General features: G+C 44.3%; 1 protein-coding gene across 4 annotated transcripts; it reads right to left on the reverse strand.

Annotated features, from left to right (window-relative positions):
• Positions 1–949: 949 nt before the first annotated feature.
• Positions 950–18,275, reverse strand: LOC116926989 (glucose transporter type 1). 4 transcript variants are annotated; one of them, XM_045177347.1, is made up of 17 exons: positions 18,192–18,275; positions 9,100–9,706; positions 7,821–7,841; positions 7,002–7,560; positions 6,722–6,868; positions 5,354–5,449; positions 5,095–5,255; positions 4,873–4,997; positions 4,636–4,806; positions 4,388–4,495; positions 4,249–4,311; positions 3,995–4,102; positions 3,799–3,882; positions 3,579–3,718; positions 3,227–3,430; positions 3,007–3,143; positions 950–1,828 (listed from the first exon to the last, which is right to left on the reverse strand). In XM_045177347.1, the coding sequence occupies exons 4-17, from the start codon at positions 7,551–7,553 to the stop codon at positions 1,678–1,680; spliced, it is 2,247 nt and encodes a 748-aa protein (XP_045033282.1). In that variant the 5' UTR covers positions 7,554–7,560; positions 7,821–7,841; positions 9,100–9,706; positions 18,192–18,275; the 3' UTR covers positions 950–1,677. The 4 variants fall into 4 exon arrangements, with proteins under 4 accessions (XP_045033282.1, XP_032789800.1, XP_045033280.1 ...); XM_032933909.2 differs by lacking the exon at positions 18,192–18,275 and adding an exon at positions 11,124–12,346; XM_045177346.1 differs by lacking the exons at positions 950–1,828; positions 18,192–18,275 and adding exons at positions 2,212–2,533; positions 11,124–12,346.
• Positions 18,276–18,625: the final 350 nt, after the last annotated feature.

The raw sequence follows: 18,625 nt of genomic DNA on the forward strand, positions 1-18,625 counted from the left end.
CACGAAATCACATGGGGACCGTCACTTAGCTAGGTCTGTGCAGCACTGCCTACCTCACAGGGGCTACCCTTTATCCATTGCCCGGGCAGCATTGCCAGGTCATTCCAGGGAGTATGTCAGCGATATCAGTGAACGATTTGTGACGGACTACTTACTCCAAATCGACAAGTTCCACTGTAAAGGGGGGCCCAGTCGCAAGATCCGGATAGGAGAAGTTGAGGATCCGATAGGAGTAGTGAAGGAGATAATCCCTAGTAGAGACGTGTTGATTCGTTCGGTTATGGTCAAGACGCCGAACGGGAACCTTATCAACCACGCCATTCAATCGTTATACCCCTTAGAGCTACGTGAGGATCAGCCGGACGACGTCGAAGTTCCACCTACGCCTGAGCTGGAATTGGAACCAGAAGAAGCAACTCCACCCGTGTCCGCTGCAGATCCAGTCGAGCAGGAAGAGCCGTGGACCACGGGCTCTGGTGGGGAGTGTGTTGGGAATACACCGGATTCCCAACACCCAACAACGCGAGCTGGACGACGGACGCGACTTCCACAACGATTTCTAGTTTATGATTTTGGTGGCCCTCGCTAGGAGGCCACCATCTTTAAGTGCATTTTGTATGTAGCTCCGTCCACGGCCTACCGGCCGCTAATATGTACAGGGCAAAGGGCAGTCAGTCGAAATACAGATCTCCCACAGTCAACACCAAAACCAGTGTTCCCGTGTCTTCAACTCTATTTCATCAATTTAACTCTACTAAGGTAAGTTCAGTCACGGGCTGAACTAATTCTTACGCCTGTTTTGTATTTATTTTTGTAAACCATTGATTGCGTGTTTATTTGTGTGCCTTTCCTGTTTCACTTTATCCCCATAACTGGGGCTGAATAAGATTTCACTGTTGTTTCGTTCTGGGTTACTTCCACAAAAGAAAAGCCTTGAAAAATACGAGGGGAATGTTGAAGCGTATGTACTGTATGCGTACGCGTAATATGTTTGCATCAAGAAACAAAACAGTCTGTATCTTTTGACGATGCCGCACCACAGTATTTGCAATCAGGAACTGTCTTGTCAGAGCCCGAGAAGATGCGATCCGCTCACATTGGATCGATATCAACAACACAAAGTGAATTAAAGTAACCACCATTATAACAACACAAAATGGTCACATTCTCACAACAAATGTTTGAAATCATAATTTGCACGAACAATATATAAAACAAAACGAAATTATTTATTTAAAAAAAAAAGTCTGTCCGATTATTACCAAATAACTTGGCTAAGAACCGAGACGGTGCGACTTATCAAATATTCCAGTTTTGGTACAAGTTATCAAATTTAAACCCGGAACAAAGTGTGTTTTTTTTTTTTCTTTTCTTTTCTTTCTTTTTGAACGTTTTTTAAAACCCTTATTTTTTTTCATTTATATATGTATAATAAAAAAGAATTAAAGAGGAGTCGAGCTTCCATGTTGAGCCGGTATTCTTCGTCTTTGTGTATCGAACAAAAAGGCTACTGATGTACCGATGTACTTCTGATTTCGGAAGCCATGTTTCTCAACACGGTCATTGTACGAGAACATGAGAGATGAGATAAATTAGCGGGATAGAGGCAAAAGAGATAATAGGACATAAATGGAAGGATGAAGAAATAATTTACGGTAAAACGGATTCTGATTGCGACTACGACGCGTTGATTTTGATGGTTCGGATGTCAGCCAGTAGAGCCGTGCTCTCCGTGTGAGCCGGAGTGCCGGATGGCACAGGCACGGCAAGGGTGCTAGATCCAACGCCACTGGAAGTCAGAATGCAATTCTGCGTTGCGAATTCCTCACTAAAACGTTAATAGCAAACGTTAGATGTCTCAAAAGTTCTCCGCTTTCTATTTCCAACATTCCAGTTGCAGCACGTCGGATATTGGCAATAAAATGGTCAAAGAAGACCGTCTTTTGCCTGATCATGCGGGATTGCAATAAAATATTCCCTTGTGGCATCTCTACACTGCATTCAGACCAAGATTCAGACTATAACACAGACAATGCAACAAAACCAATGAGTTGGTCGTTGTTGTTTTTGTTTGTTTTTGTTTTTTTCTGCTTAATAAGACAAGATTAATTTATCGATCGTAACCTATGGGAATGAAATCCTTTTCTCACATCAAACCATTGAAACAATGAAACCCCCAAAAAACAAAACAGACAAAAGCCAACCAAGAAATACTTGCTACCGCACTACAAACGGTATATATTGAAGATAAGAAACGGTTTTCCGAGTACGATGAAGCAAAACACAACGAAAAAAAACATTACGAGCAAACAGCCCTCCTTTGGCACAATCCATCATCAACCAATTATTTTCCTCCTTTACGGAAAACTAGGCTATTACGAGTCTTTTGCTGATATCTACGGAAGTTTGCGGTAGGTCATAGGTTGATTTGATCATTCTCGTGAAAGGTAACGAATAATATATTGCTTATAACGAACTCTGGTGCTTGTCTTCCGAGGTTGCGGCTGGGGCATAACCAACTTTCGGGTGAACTCTGCATGAGCACAACAACAGATAAATGATCAAAAAACTAAAAAAGAGAAAAACAAAAAAACAACACACCAAACAGGCTAAACCCGTGCAAATCAAATGTGGTTAATTCTACAAAGGTAAAATATACCAACATAACAAAATAAAAGAATAAAAGCAAAGATTACTAAAAAGAATAAACAAAAATAATTTGGTTGGTGAACAGAAAAACAACGAAACAAAACAAACTGCACAATCGTGCATTCAAAGTCAATGTAAGAAGTGTAAGTACGTAAAAGGTGCATAACTGACAGGCGACATCGGGGAAAGGGGCAGACAACGACGTAAATGTAAATAAACAATAAATGTCCAACACCCGGGGAAAAATGACAACAACAAACCCTCGTCGATTAGCGTAATGTTGGTTTGGAAAAAGAATAGTAATGGAAGACGTGTGGCGGAATGAGGCAAAGTGAAAGAAAAAGAATGGTGTTTTACCGATCATTGCGGCGAAATAGAGCCGAAATTTCGTCAAACGTCTTGTTTTTCGTTTCTGGCACGATTTTGTAAGTGAATACCCAGAAGAATGCCAACAGGACGCTGAATGGCAAGAAAATGTAGTTGTGTAGCGCCCCCTGTTTTAAATGCAATTAAAGGTGAACGCATTAATAACGTTGATTAGCGATTTTGAATTTCACTTGATATATTGATAGTTTACCCTGAGAGGCAAAAAGAAGAGACCAACAAGAAAATTTGCCAGCCAGTTGACCAGTACGGCGATGGACATGGCAGCCGGTCGTGGGCCTTGGCTGAATAACTCAGCTGTAATCATCCATGGAATGGAGCCGGGACCAACGGCGAAGAATAGCACAAAGGTTAGCGTGGCGACGACCGCTACGTAGCGAACCCATTCGATTAGTTCCTACATTTGAAACAAAACCGTGTACATTAATGTTCTCCTAATTCCTCCCTTTTTGCACAATGTATCTACAAAATCCGCTAGATGGCAGTCTTTCTTGCCACTACTGACAATCGAAGGTAAACGAAAAGCATTTTGTAGGAATACGTACCATAACAAGCAAAGAGATAGTGATGAATATGCTGAAAATGAACATGCCCCCAAGACCCCATAGATGAAGGGTGCGACGGCCAGCCCGGTCCATTAGTGGAATCGACACGAGAGTCATGCCCACCATGATGGCGCCCACACCTATTGGCGATTTCGAAATGGTTAAGTTTCATGATAATCTTGGTACGGTCAAAAATAAAAAGATTGTTTTCTTATCCTACCAATTGTGGCGTATTTGGCAGATTCACTAGCTAGACCAGCTCCAATGAAAAGTTCAGTTGAATAGTACAGCACCGCGTTGATTCCTGTATTTTTTGCATTTTGGATTGATGTGGTAGTCGACCATGATGAGAAACGAATAAGGGTAAAATACAGTTTGACGAACGCAGGGCAAAAACACTTGTCAAAAACACTTACCCGACAATTGCTGAGAAAGCTGCATAACAATGCCAATGCCAAGCGGCATGAGCAAGGCGCGCGATTTGAGCAATTCCAACATTCCCATGTGCGCTTCAGATTGCTGGGCTGCATTGTTGATTAATATCAATATTTTTTTTTTTTTTTTTCGAGTCACGAATCAAAGCCATTTCAGGAAAGAAGAAAACAAAAATTTAGAAACCACTCAAATGTCGTAAATGAGCCCGACAATCGGAAAAGGATAAAGCACTCACCCTCGACTCGCATTTCTTCCATATCTTCCTCAATTTGGCTAGAAGCTCTTAATCGTTTCATTGCTACAATTCGCACAAAATAATCAAACGGAAGAGAATTAGCAGCGTGTCGCAAAGTCGGTAAACAACGAAACCTCACCAATCCTGGCTTCTTCTTCGCGATTGGCTGTGATGAGGAGATAGCGCGGAGATTCGGGGCAGAACGAAAAAAGGACTAATTGCAAGATGGCAGGACATATGGCTAAACCTGCAAACAAAAATGTCCATAAAAGAACGAATCGAAAATGAGCGACTTTTCGTTTTGAAGTGAAAAGACGCGAGGTGGGTGAAGCGTTGCCACTTCTAGTGGCTGTTCGCGAGAACGTGTCATAAATCACGAATTCTTACCTAGTAACAGTGGCCATCCGCTTTCGGTGCCGAGAATTTCTTGAATGCCTAAAATCTGCGAGAAAAGGATTCCAACGGTGACTCCCAATTGGTTCACCGTGCCCAAGCCACCGCGCAAATTGAGCGGAGCGATTTCCGAAATGTACATAGGGACCAATGACGTATTCAATCCTTAAAAAAGAAACAAGAAAACATTTAAACTTCAATAGTGTCAAGTGATTAATCACAGGCACGTACCACAATTAAAGCCAATAATCAATCTTCCGATAATAAGCATTTCGTAGGACTGAGCCGCTTTCGAGAAGGCCATCAGAATAGCTCCGAGAACACCCGTCGCGTTATTAAGCAAGAGACCGCGTTTCCTTTGAACACAATCAGGTGAAATGCAACACTTGGATTATTGTCGATATGTCGAGAAAAGAGAAATTCATTTAGAAAAATGATAGCGTTTAAGCCGACCTGCCGAATCTATTGGCGACGAATCCGCCTCCGACGCCGCCAATCATCCCACCAATAGCGAAAATGGAAACGGCGATTGAAAAGATTATTTTCTCCCAGCCATCGGCAATCTTCACTCCATAACGTGAGAGGTAAGCATCTTTTATAAAATCCTCGATCACCTGAATCCCGCCGACAACAAAAGCAATAAAAGGGGGACAACAACAAAAAAAAGAATGAATGCACAGCGCAACGGTTGAATTGGATCAGTGATACGTACCGCTTGTGGTGCGTTGATGACTCCCGTGTTGTAGCCGAACTGAAGCATGCCAAGCACTGCCGCAAATATGGCGTAGATAAGGAAGCCCGTCAGGCCCTGTTATGGAGAGACACGTGAGATATAGGAAGCAGTCAGATTTCTAAATATGGTGGCTATCTGCCAGCTTGTAAAATTGCATTCAGTCGATCTTTCTTGTCCCGTCTTCTTCTGTGTGTGGGCGTTACGTGCACAACCCTAGTTTAGGGGGGGGGGGGGTTCAATTCATCCACTTCAGTTTTGTTCCGACAAAAACGCGATCGACCATTTTAATTGAATATCAAAAAGTAAAGTGCATTAAAAAAAAAGTGGAACTGACAATCGTCTGGATTTTGAGAACATGCTTCGCTTCCCACGCGCTACAAAAGTTACAACGTGAAACGCAAGGCTTTAAATCTCTATCTTTCAATGTTTTATGTGCCAAGTGCAATAGCCAACTGCTCAAAACAAATATAGATCAAAACGGCGCAAACACAAGAAAGAGGAAAATTGAAACAAGCACACAACAGGTAAAACAAAACTACATCTGTCAAAGACAGCGCGTGCGCTTCCATGTTCGAATCAGACACACAGTAACACGCTTTTCGGCTATTTATCACTGGAAAAAATAAATATATAAGTTTAGGGAAAAAATAAGAAAGGAAATAGATATCAGCCAAAGAATGACGTCGCAACTTGCTTGAATGCACGTTAGCCGGCTGTCGTCATTGTAATTCGAATTGTAACCAGCCTTCCATCCGTCTCGGTTTCTTGCGTACTCCAAACTGACCGGCAATGCGCTTTTTCCTATTTCAATCGGCCTGTTACCGACCAACGCAAATGGGCAAAATGAAGCTGAGAAAAAAAAGAGAAAAAAAAAAAATATGCAAACGAACCGAAATCAATGAAGCCAGTATTCGTTAATAGACATGCATTGCATCGGCTATGCAACGTGTCAGTCGCATCAGTGATGACGCATATGTAAAAAAAAAAAAAAAAAATGAAAATAAAAAATGTCCTTTGTGAAAAAAATGAAAATACGACAGGCGTTTTATTCGAGCGAGCTTTTATCGTGTTCTCTTTCAATATCGATCGCGCATAACGTGGGTTGCAATACTACTCTCGAGGCTAGGTTCTTCCGTCGTTTTGACATTAGATCCTCAAAATAGAAACGTTTAAGAATAAATAGAAAGAAGCCTTATGCAATCATGCAAATGCGGAAAAGAAAAAATATGACATCAGATTGTCAGCAAAGCGAAAAAGAAAAAGATGACATCAGATTGTCAGCAAAGCGAACAAATCGAAAAGATCCGAACAATGAAAGTAGGCATCCACAGGCATAGTTGCGGATACCTGTTCAAGTAGTCTCAGCTTTCTACGCCGATTTTGCTCTTGTAATTTGTCGATGCAGTCCCGCAGATCGTCTATGTCTTCCTTGACGTGGTGGACAGACTCCACGTCGTGTCGCATGGTCGACATGTCGCGTTTCATGTCGCTCACCTATCAACAACAGGCGGAGCCCATTCGTTTGCATCCATTACGAAAAAGAAAAAGAAAAAAATCAAAGCCAAAAAATGGGATTCCGTATGAGAATATAGTTGTGGCGGGACGGAGAAACTGATTGTCTGCTGACCTCGTTTTGACAAGACTCAACAGATCGGGTCAATTCTTGCAATTGGGTGCGGATCTCACAGAGGGCGGGGCAAACAACGGGCGCCATTTCCAAAGACGTTTGCAGTTGGATGGCGTGCGTGTGGCCGCTGTGATTATTACGATTGCCCCCCTCGCGTTGCTGCTGTTGTTGTTGCTGTAATTGAACTTGCTGTTGTTGTTGTTGTTGCTGATGATGATGATGTTGCTGGAGGTGAGCTATGCTACTGCTAACACTAGCCGGTAGCGACATGGCTGACGTAGCCGTCGGCTGCATTAGGAATGGTGGGCCGAAAGACATGAGCGGCAGCAATTGTTGTTGTTGCTGCTGCTGCTGTTGTTGCTGTTGTTGTTGTTGCAGCAAGAGCGAGGTAGGAACTGCGCCTAAAGGGGCGTTCATTAGAAGAGAGCTGGCCGATGAATTGGGAGCTAAAACGGGTCCCGTTAACGGACGCACTTCGCCAGGTCCGTGATCGAAACGCTGCAATGATCCCATCGCTGGAGGCAGTTGGAAAACTCCGCCAGGCGGTGGCATACCTCGTCTATTTGTTGTTTTCCCCAAAGAGAAAGGTGTTCACACGTGTTTGTTTTGTTGTTTGTTTGTTTTAATGCGGAAAAGAAAAAGGCGACCATTATTTAAAGAAAGAAAGAAATCCCGTACAAAATAAGGCTAACATGAAACTGGTACAGCCCTATCAACATCGCATACAGCTCGCCATAGTTTATGTTAAACTTGTGTAGAAGAACGATGCATGTGATCATGGCCACAGACTTGAAAAGCGCCAAAGTATTGATCACTTACCCGCCATCTCCCGCGTGTTGACTATGTAGCGAACAACGAAAACCCGTCGCAGATCGGTGCAAACGGTTGAAAATGGGGCGGCAAAAAACCAAAACAATAACGGCCAAAAAGAATGGAGAGAGAAAGAAGAAAAAAAAAAATTGTGTCAACAGCGGTAATCGTCACATACCAAGAAAAGAGAACATACACGACAAACAATAGAATTTTTCTCCCTTATTATTATTATTTGTTTGTTATTTTAGAGGCCTTCGTTCAACCGATATGTGTACGTCCCACACTCGTCACCACTGCAAACTGTCTAGCGCACGAATCAAATGTAGATTTTGTAGCGGAATACACAACTGATGTCTGGCACGTCGAGTTAGCTCTGTCATGTCATAGTTTCACTTTTCACTTTCAGAATCGCTCGGGCCGCAAAGGTATAAGGATCGGAGAGGGAAGGAATAATCAATATTCAACTTCATCCAAACATGTCTGTTTTGTTTATACGACACAGATAGCAACAGAAAAAAAAAACCAACAGAAGAATAAAATATTCAACGGGGAATTAGGAAATGGAGATTTACTGTTTGCGCAATACTGAACATGCAACCCGGCCTGCCCGTAATGTTGCACAGCCTTGCTGTCTATGGGCTTACGGTATACTCTCGAATTTATTAAAGGCAAGTAAAATTGCGTAACTGTGTGTAGGAAGAAGGGACGATATGCAAATAAGGGGAGCGCTAGTTCGCCGAGACTGTCAATCCACCGACCGGGTTGAGACCACTGGACAACGTGACGAGTTAGGAGGCATGATTCATCGCTCTTGTTGCTGGACTGATTCGTTATTTCTCATGCAACCCTAATCCAGCTGAACCCCAACAAACCCGAGTCACGCTATCAATAACTCTCCGGGATTGCACGAAGAACCGTATACGACTAAAGGTAGGCACTACAACCTACCCATCATCCCCTCCACTTTGAAGACGGATCGAAAAAAACTAAAACCTTCCGTGTGTGCCTCGAATCTTACAATCTAAACCATTACTCTTTTGAAAGGTACGTATACCAAACACACACACACACACAAAAGGTCTACAGAAAAAAAAAAAAAAAAACGAAAAGTACATGCCGTTATAGGGACCAAAAAAAAGAAATCCATTTACCATTTCAAAAATCGAGGAGAAAGAAAAAAAAAAACGGGGAAAATCCATCAAATTGAAATTGCGATTTGAACTGAATTCGAAACAGAAGGCAAACTGAAGAGAATGGCGAACCGATGGTGAAGAAGACGAGCTACCTGGTGCGATGAGCTGCACGACCATCCTTGATGGTAGACACGGTTATATTGGCTGACGACGACGAGTTGGCTCCGGCCTCTTGTGAGTCACTCGATTCGAGCCAGTCTTGATTGGCTTGGAAGACACGAGCGAGAACATCGGATTGCCGGCCATTGTGATTCAGCCAATGAGAACGTTTGATGGGCCGATGCAGAGACAACGTGTGAGCAGTAGGCTGATGATCGGCCGATGGAAACTGTTCGCTGCCATTGTCAGCAAACGATCCGGCGCCGCTTGCCGGTCGGAAGAGGACACCGGCCGCCGCCGTCGTTGATGCCGTCGCGTAGTGGTCGCGATACGACCCGCTCTCGTTGCCACTTGCTTTCGCACTCGCAACTCCGCAATCGCTAAAGTGAGACTGTGTGGGCAACGTGGCATAGCGACCCGACGTGCAAGAGCTGAGATTTTCGTAATCGGACGTGTCCGATGAGTCGAGAGTGCGGCTCTTCGGTTTGGCAGGCACGCTGTTGCCACCAGGGCTCGTGTTGGAAATGGCGCCAGCAGCAGCAGCAGCAGTCGTTGGAGTTTTGGCTGCTGTGGCCAACGGCCGGAACGTTGTTAACTGAACTGCGACATCATCCAAAAACGGCAGTCAAATGAGTAACATAAGCTTCGATTGCATTTGTTTTGTTTTTTAAAATCTCAAATGGTAAACAACAAGTAAAGCTAAGCTGTCGATGGGCTATTCTTCGACTCGTTCTTCGTCCGCTTTTTAACATCATTTTCGAACGCTGACCGATTACAAGTTGATGTCACACAACGCGTTTAAAATTAGGGAAGAAGACGTCGGAAATGAACGTCGGTCGGCGAGTAGGCACGGCGAATACAATACATCTCCCTTTTCTTTTCTTTTTTTTTTCAAAGCAAAGTTTACTTTTTTATTGGATGCCTTGTATATTTCTCGCACACAATAACGTATTCGGTATCACGGTGCCACACTCGGCAAAAGACGTCAACCAACTTTTGCCAGCTATTTACAATGGCCCGTTTTTTTTTTTCTTCTTTGGGCAAGTTTGGATGGGATCAATAGCTGGGCGAATCTACATCAAAGTCAACTTGGCCTTCACGAAAACGGGAATGAAAAAAAAAAAAAGGCACACCCTAAACAATGTCTAACTCTAAACCGAATAAACTCATAGCTCGACGTCGATTTTTTCTTATTTATTCTGCCGCTGCAATTTATATTTGAAATCACGTCCATCACAGCCCGTTACCAGCAAAAACAGTCAACGTCATTATTATAACGGACCGATTTTTGCTTTTTTTTTTTTTTTGCTGCGTTGTACCGATGCATCCTAATGATGCCTACTAGCAACTCGTCGTCTTTCCAAAACCATTCTCCTCTAGCCAGAAGAAAATCGCTTCCCATTTAATATCCGATTTTTTTTTCTAGCTTGAGAGATGCGTTCCCATCGACGCACGAGTACGACCCGGTTAAACCGTTTTTTCTTGACGTTGTACATTTGCTACATGGCAGTGAGCAAAGAAAAAAAACGAAACGAAAGATGATAAAAAGCAAGAAAAATGAGAATAAAGCAAAGGAGGGCGCACTGAGCGGGCAAAAATCAATGACGGCATGTAGGCCTTCTTATGGCTTTCTCTTCAATCAATCCAAAACAAAATGGACTGCCTCCAATAGGTAACCAACAACATAACAAAACACAAAAAAAAAGCCAAATTCAATGTGGACAGGGGACATGCATGCGTCCCCGACATAATTGAACAGGCTCTCCATTCGAGTTTCTTATATGCATATATTCGAATCCGGCCTTATTTCAACGTTCTATGCGGGACTAGCTGCAGTCAGTTGGTTACTTTTATTTGCGCTTGCACCATATATTATCCCCCGTGTTCTAGTTGGCTGTTTGCCGGGGTTCGTTTGGCTCTCACGTTATAGATCTAACACACACACACACACACACACGCACACACACACACAACGTGAATGCTGAATATATAAAAAGAGTGTGTGTGTATATTATACCCGTGTCGGTGGCGTACCAGGCAGCGCCGGCTCCTCCAGCCCCGGTCCGGCTGGCAGTGAGGACAGGAGCTACGTTGCCGGACCGGGCGGCAGCGGCTGCAGCGACGACGGCGCTTGCAGCAGCTGCGTTGTTGGTGCTGGCTAGTTGGCGAGAGGCGCTGGATGGCGAGTCGGAATCGGAGTCGCGACACCTCCGCATGTGAGGAGGTGAAGCGGACGACGTCTTCGACGATGGATGAAAAATGAAGAGCGGCGGAAGGGGCGGTGGCGTTGTGCTAGGGCAAGGCGGCGAACTGCTGACACTATTGGACGAAATCAATCCCTCCACTTCCTCCTCCTCGTCCTCTACTTCTTCGTCTGTTGCACCTTCGCTTCCTGTTTGGCTCTCGATTTCTTCAGACTCTTCTTGTTCGTCCTCTGCGTCTGCGTCCGAGTCTTGTTCCGTCGCCACAGCTGCTGCTGCTGCTGCTGCTGCGTCGTCGTGATGATGATGATGATGACGGCCGTGCTCTTCTTCTTCTTCTTCAAATTGCTCTCGCTGCGAGCAAGAATGTTGGAAATGTTGCGGAATAGCTTCGCTTGAATCTCCAGAAGGATCTTGATTCGGCCCGGCACCAAACGAATCGTTGTCGCCTCCTGCACTGGCCGTTTCAACGTTCAAACTGAATCCACCGGCTACTAATTGCGAACAGCACGTATTGAACACGACCCAATACGAGCTGTTGATTCGTAATCCGGTCCCAAAAGCGGCCCCAGACGACGGTAATTGATTGCTATTTTCACTCGTCCGCGATTGGATCAAATCTCGATGCAACAATGGCTGCCCGATTGGATCATGCGATGCGACGTCAACGCATTCGGCGACAGTTTGCGCTGGCTGTTGTCCTTGATTGGACGAAGCGGCAGGCCAACAGCGTCGTCGATGTGCTGCGTCTTGACTGCGATCTTGCGACTTTGAACGTTCGGCTACGACTCCCAGTCTTTTGAGACGCTGATGGGCACCAGTCGCGCTACCGGCTCTGGCGTTGCCACCACTGCCGCCGCCGCCGGCGGCGCCGCTAGAGTAACGTTGCCGTCGTCTGGCCGACCGGTGACGGTGTTGACGTCGCCGCTCCAAGTCCACACTGACCTGAGACGTGGCGCTGCGGACAGACGCGGCGGCGCCGTGCACTTTGATGATGGTGACGTGAGGCGTGTGAGTGAGGCCAGCGTTGTGCCGCGCCCCCCACTACACACGAGCACGAGCTTCGCTGCCGCTTAACTCACAGTTCCTTGGTTGGAAACAAAAACGCGCCCACTGGCTCCACACAGCCGAGTCATCAGCTAAAACAAGCGGCAAAGCCAATCAACTGGTGACGGACCCAACACAATTTTTGTTTGTTTTTTTTCTTTTTCTTTTTCCGCTTCCTATTTTTCCTTCCTAATTTAGTTCGATTTCCTCGTGAGCGAGAAGCTTTTTATCGAGCAAAGGCTTCGATAGTTTTTATTTGTTTGTTTTTTCTTCTTTGAATCACAGATACACCAGTAGTAGGTCGGCTCTTTCGAGTGAGGTAAGCCCCGCTTTGTCGCATATGGACACGAATAGCAGCGAATAGCACAGCCGACGAGAGTTAGAGAAAAGTCAATAGCGGTTCGTTGGAAACGATTCAGTGTGTGTGTGTTTTTTTGTTAGTTTTTTTCCGTCCTTTCCTTTGCAGACTTTTACTTTTTATTCTTTCCAGATTTTAGTTTTTTGTTTATTTTTTTTTTTTTTTTTTGTTCTTTTTCAACTTTCTTTCGGTTGACTTATCCTAAGGGACTGTGTCAGAACAAGACGGGCTGCCGCATCCCGTACCCTGCATGAGAAGCAGCAGTGGCTAACCGACATCCGTTGTTAAAGTTGCCGGTAATCGTCAACTCTCTGTGGAGACAGGACAAACAAGGATGACAAACGCACCAATAGGAATTGTTTTTTGTTTTTTCTCCCAAGGATGCAGAAATAAACAACATACGTAAACTTTGCTAAAAAAAAAGGGGGGGGGATGACGAAAATACTTAAACAATTCCAAAAAGTAGAATCACGAAAAATGGCAGTCTTCATTCAAGTTTGACCGCTATAACAGATAACCGACAACATCATTTAACAGCAATAAAAAAAACGGTTTCATACGAGCATTTAAAAATAAATAAACAAACGATAAAGAAAGAAGAAAAAAAAAATACATCACGTGCAACCTTGTTACATAAAGTATGATGTATTACGGTTATAGTTTGAGGGACGCCGCCGGCCAATTGCCAAACAAGAAAAGCACGTCGATTTCATCAAGAAAACTGGAGATGATTCGGCTAACCGGCGCGACTCAATCAAGAACAAGGTTATCTACCTTTGCTCCAAGTTGTGAAGAATCTATACTGTATAGATTACAAGATTTGGTGGAAAAGGCAGTAAACGGGAATGCAGTAGGACTGCATGTATAGTACACGAGAGAGACTCGTAAGGCGAATTACAAAAATGCGGCTGGAATAGCTGGAATAGTGGCAAGGCCAGCCTTTTCTCTTGCCCCATTTCCCTCAAAGACGGTCTCTAGGCGTTCCTTTTTCCCGCCCGCTTTCGTAGACTAAGAGATGGTATCAAATCGGAAACGAGCTACTCATTCCGGCTGCGTCCGATTTCAGAGTCTCTTGGGGCGGTAGACAAGGAAACCGACTAAGAAAGAAAAACGGGGTAAAAAGACGGGCGAAACAAACGCAAATAGGGAAGGCCAATGTTGTAGAGACGTGTCTCGTAGATTTGGTTGGTTCCTAGTGGGACACATCAATCTCTCGCTAGAGCGACTTGCCTTGGCTGTCGACCCGGCAACGGCTAACTCCACTGGCCGAGCAGTGGCTGTGCGGCAATCTCGAAATGACTTCCCGACGGCACCCGATGGCCGAACTCGTAGCTATATAGCCTACACAGTGTTATTGGGTAGTATCAAATGGGGCACTCTGGCTCATGTGCGTCGGCTTAACAGGGATGTTGTGCCTTTTCAATGGCGCATTTTCCGTTGGTCGTTATACATTATTTTATATATACTATACATAGATTTCCTTAATTATTCATGCTGTGGGCACCAGCAGGCAAGCAAAGACAACATAACAATCAAATAGTGTGCACTTGATTTACTTCCAGGCCCGAATCAATGGCTGTGCAACGTTATTTTTCCGTTATTCCTTCAAAGTAGTCTATATACACGTAAAAGTACATGTGACGTTGTCTACACGCTTCGACACTGTCACATTCTACGCGTTTCCAGCATTCTTTGATTTACATTGTTTTATAGATATGCATAGCTCTGCTCGATCGAGCAGTTGCATAATATTGCTGCTCTTAGTTTTGCTCGAGATATAGACGGCGAATGTCATCTGAAATTTGTTCTACCGAGATGATCACGCCGCCAGGTGTTCAACTGTTTGAAATCGGCCGAAAAGACGTCCGACCAAACACAGGAGACTATAGAAATAAAAGCAAAATCAAAACCCAAAGCGGTGCTAAATGAACCAAGCCAACCGTGAGCGCGAGAACATTTAGTTACATCTATCCAGCAAACTCTGGTCGGCAAATAAACGTTCAAGACGCTCGCTGTTTTGTCGCGTCGCATTCGCCACGAGGGATTTCATGTGGTGAGCCGTCACAATGACCGATCAATAGATGAAAGGCGGAACATCTTTCGATTGCAATAGTCAAAGTCCTTTGAATAGCCCACAATGCGCAACGAAATCACCTGACACGTCACATACAAGCCCACAATAGCAATCTCGTTTGTCAGTCAAACGGATATGGGAGACGAGAACCAAGTCCGACCGATTTCTCCCATTCTCCCCTTAGACAGTTGGCTGGTTGACTAATAAAACACAATCAAGTTAATTGAATTGCAAGGCACGCTCCCCACTTGCATGCGACGAGAGCCTAACGGTAGATGGTGTTGTCACAAAAAATAAAACAAGTCCGCGTCACTGGGCACGAAAGCCAAGAGAGACGCTATTCTCTTTGACGTTTCCTTCCTCTTTTTTATTTTCTTTTTTTGGGTTTACCCCCTCCGACATTGGAATCTAGTCTCGGAGGCATCATAGAACAACGCGCAACTTCTCGGCATATCGAAGAGAGGAATGACTTTTCGAAATTTCCAAACTGACATTCCAAGCGAAGCGTGCGGCATGAAAGACGATCTTGTGCCATCAGTGACACTATCACCAGGCGCTCCAACGGCGGCCCATCCACCGCACAAGTTGGCCGACAACAAAAAAAAAAAAAAAACTTTCGCCCAGTTCCCTTTGTTTTTCCTCTTTTGTCTGCCTGCTTTCAAGAATAGGAGCAGTCATCGAGCGCAGTCCGCATGCCGTTCGCTATCAGAAATGTTGGTTGTGTGCGCCCGTCGTGGAAAGAAAATGGATAATGAAATAGGCTGGCGATGCACACAGACACACGCACAACAGGCTGAGAGATGAGTAGAAAGTTAAAGAAGGATAGACTCGGAGTCGTCAGCCGGAAGACGAGTGGCGTACGTGAAGAGCAAGCTAACTTTTCATCATCTGGCACGATGATGCCGTAACGTTTCCAGAGCTACGACAACGTATTGTGCATCCCTCCTCTGAATATGACTGCAGCAGACGATAGATCAAGCAGGCTGGATGCACGAATTTACTGGTGTGACCGCTTCGCTAGAATAAGGGGGGAGGGGGCTAGTCTTATTGATCTGTTCCAGCCCAAACTCTCTAGTCGCCCCTTTAAAAAAACAAAAAAAAACACACACGCACACACAAAAAACGTTAGAAATGCGTGGCTGAGGCCCCCAATTCTTCAGCAGTGGCAGCCATCCTACTCTACGTTAGACTCTATCTCAACTTGTCAATCTAAAGAGCGACGATGTGAAAAGAATGACAAGCAAGATTGGGGATATGGAACAAAAGAGTGGCGCGGGGTGTTGGAGAGTTATGCAGCGAGTCATGGTCATTAGCTCGACGAAGGAGAGAGAGAGAGACACACACACACACGCGCGAAAAAGAGGGACTCGTTCGAGCAACAGTCATGGCCTTTGGAAGCGTTCCCATCGATCGATACCCATTACTATTATAACAACAACGGGGAAGAGACACAGAGAAAAAAATCAAATAAAACAAAAAGGTAAGAGCAAATGGTAGCCGCTATCTTTATGTCCACTTCAGCCAAATCCATGCGGATCGAAACGTTATCTTGCCAACGCTCCCCGTAGACAACAAGATGGCCATCATAAATGAACAAGAGATAAGAAATAGTTGAACCGTGCAATAAAAACCGGCCCGTACTGGCGCAGGCCACTTTGATCCGTCGATGCGGATAACAGCAAAAACCCACATCTACACGGCCATTTTTGCACTGGCAACTTTTTGAACGGAATAACTCCTTCAACATGTTATAGCTATGGACTATCCCCCTTGTACAAGGCGGAAAAGTAGCGACCCTATTTTCCTCCCTTCATTTGTTTCCGACGGGGGTCGGGCTAGCAACGCCAGCCGAAAGATTCTCTTGGAAACGGTCGGTTGGAAACTAGTCGCTAAGCGGCCATCCAACCCGCTAGTTTACTCTACAAAATCACGACTTTATAGCACACAGCCTGTAGAACACGAGCTTTTTTAAAACCAACCTCATTTGTACACAGACTGCTCTGACAAAGCTTTTTCAAGTCAACGCGCAAACACGACAAAGCGACGGTGCTAAACTATTGTGCTGCAAACTTGCAACATGTTTTTTAGATGAAAATCCAAAAGCTCAATTTAAAAAAAAAAAAAAAAAAAAGAGGACCGAAATCCTTATCTTTTGCAAGTTTCGATTATCTGCTGCGTTTTACATATAGGCAAATAGAATGAGGACCAACTGTTATCCGTTGCACAGCTTGTCGCACAATTAAGAAACATTCCGACGTCTCGTCATTTTCCATTAGTGAAACAAACAAAAACACCGAAACAGTTGCTGGATGCATGAGAAGAGCTTGAGCTGCCAGTTGTGCGCTAAACTTTCCTGTTATTTGATTTGCCACGGAAGAGCGCAACTTAAATAATCATAATAATTTGAAAAAACAAAAAAATGTGTAAAAAAAAAAAAAAAAAAGACACGACATGAAAGGGGAATAATAAAAGACGACTAGCGCCGAGCAATCGATTTTTCTTCCGGAATCTCGTATTCTTCTTTGCTGTCTCTCGGCGGCTTAACACAGAAATTAATCAAGAGTCGCAGGGGCGTGTCTGATGCGGCAAATTGCGGGCCGGAAGGTGCGGACCTGCTTTTCAGCCATGCCCATTTATTACATGTCGTCGTACGCCCAAGTGGGTTGCCTATTACGTGCCAGCGTCGCTCTACATGTAAAGAAGATAGACCCTTGGTCGGCCGCCCCGTTTGATTCTTTTTTTTTTTGTCTTCTTCTTGCCGTCCACGTAATCAAGGGAAATTGCTTGCCGTCACATTCATTAGCGTCTTTTCCAATATGCTAGGCCAATGGACAATACAGCGGCCACGTTCTTGTCCGACGATGGAAAGATCGGGGGGTTCTCAAATTTGAAAAAAAAAAAATAAATAACCAATCATCCATCGTATACGTTGATGGAACATGCGTGGAAATGCATTCCGTCAGAGCTTGCCATTCAAAAGTCTGTTTGAGAAACAAAAGATGGCCCGATGACAAAACGAAAATATATAAATACAACGCTTGGGCGAAGCCGACGAAAGTATGGCAGCATTGAAACTATAACACATCATGCACGCGACGATCACAAAATTGTCGAAAAAAGAATAGACAAAAATAAAGCTTGCTGGTTGTGGTAGGATACCGACAGTAAGTCAATGCCGATGCCGACATGCGAGGTTGATGCCGGGAGACGATGATGCATAGTATTGTGTGCTACCTACTTTTAATAAAGACGAGCGACGCACGGCAGCACACATCATATGGTCAATTTTAGTTCCATACATGTCGTAAACCAAAACAAAACCAAACAAAAAAGGTGGGGGGGCGTGCACTATTTACCGAGTTTTCAACGATCTAATTGGTAATCTTGAAATGGAGAAGGTCTTACCTTTTTCCTTGTTGTCGGCTCGTCTCCCATGTTCCCACAAGTAGGGCGATGTTGATTCAATATTAAGTTTAAATGACTCCACAGCACCTGCATCATATGAAAATAGGATTTTTAAAAAATAAATAAAGTCTCATATTAGAACATCTAAAAACACATTTTCAATTCATTTATTATTCACTGTTTCTTAGGACGGGAGTTTCCAAACAGAAAAAAAAAGACATGGGCGGACACAACGCCCGAAATATATACAACTGAGAGAGATAACCCGAAAAAAATGTGATCCCCGCTGTGCGCCGTTGCCTTTGTATAAGCATCTTATCTTAAGAAGGGACCATCTTATTTTCCAGCAAGAATACTTGTAATAAGATTTGACGGAAAGATGATGTTGATATGGCCTGGAAATGAAATGTTCCAAGGGAAAAAAACGATATACA

The sequence above is a fragment of the Daphnia magna genome, linkage group LG7 (genome assembly GCF_020631705.1).
Source record: "Daphnia magna isolate NIES linkage group LG7, ASM2063170v1.1, whole genome shotgun sequence".
Classification (NCBI taxonomy): domain Eukaryota; kingdom Metazoa; phylum Arthropoda; class Branchiopoda; order Diplostraca; family Daphniidae; genus Daphnia; species Daphnia magna.

What these genes read in the sequence shown, in the direction of transcription:
- LOC116926989 (XM_032933909.2), bottom strand. Translation starts at nt 11,322, where the DNA reads ATGCGGAGGTGTCGCGACTCCGATTCCGACTCGCCATCCAGCGCCTCT. An exon ending in CAACACGCGGGAGATGGCGG is followed by an intron (nt 7,561 to 7,820) that starts GTAAGTGATCAA and finishes AACAACAAATAG; the next exon opens with ACGAGGTATGCCACCGCCTG. An exon ending in CTATCTCTTTGCTTGTTATG is followed by an intron (nt 3,431 to 3,578) that starts GTACGTATTCCT and finishes TTTCAAATGTAG; the next exon opens with GAACTAATCGAATGGGTTCG.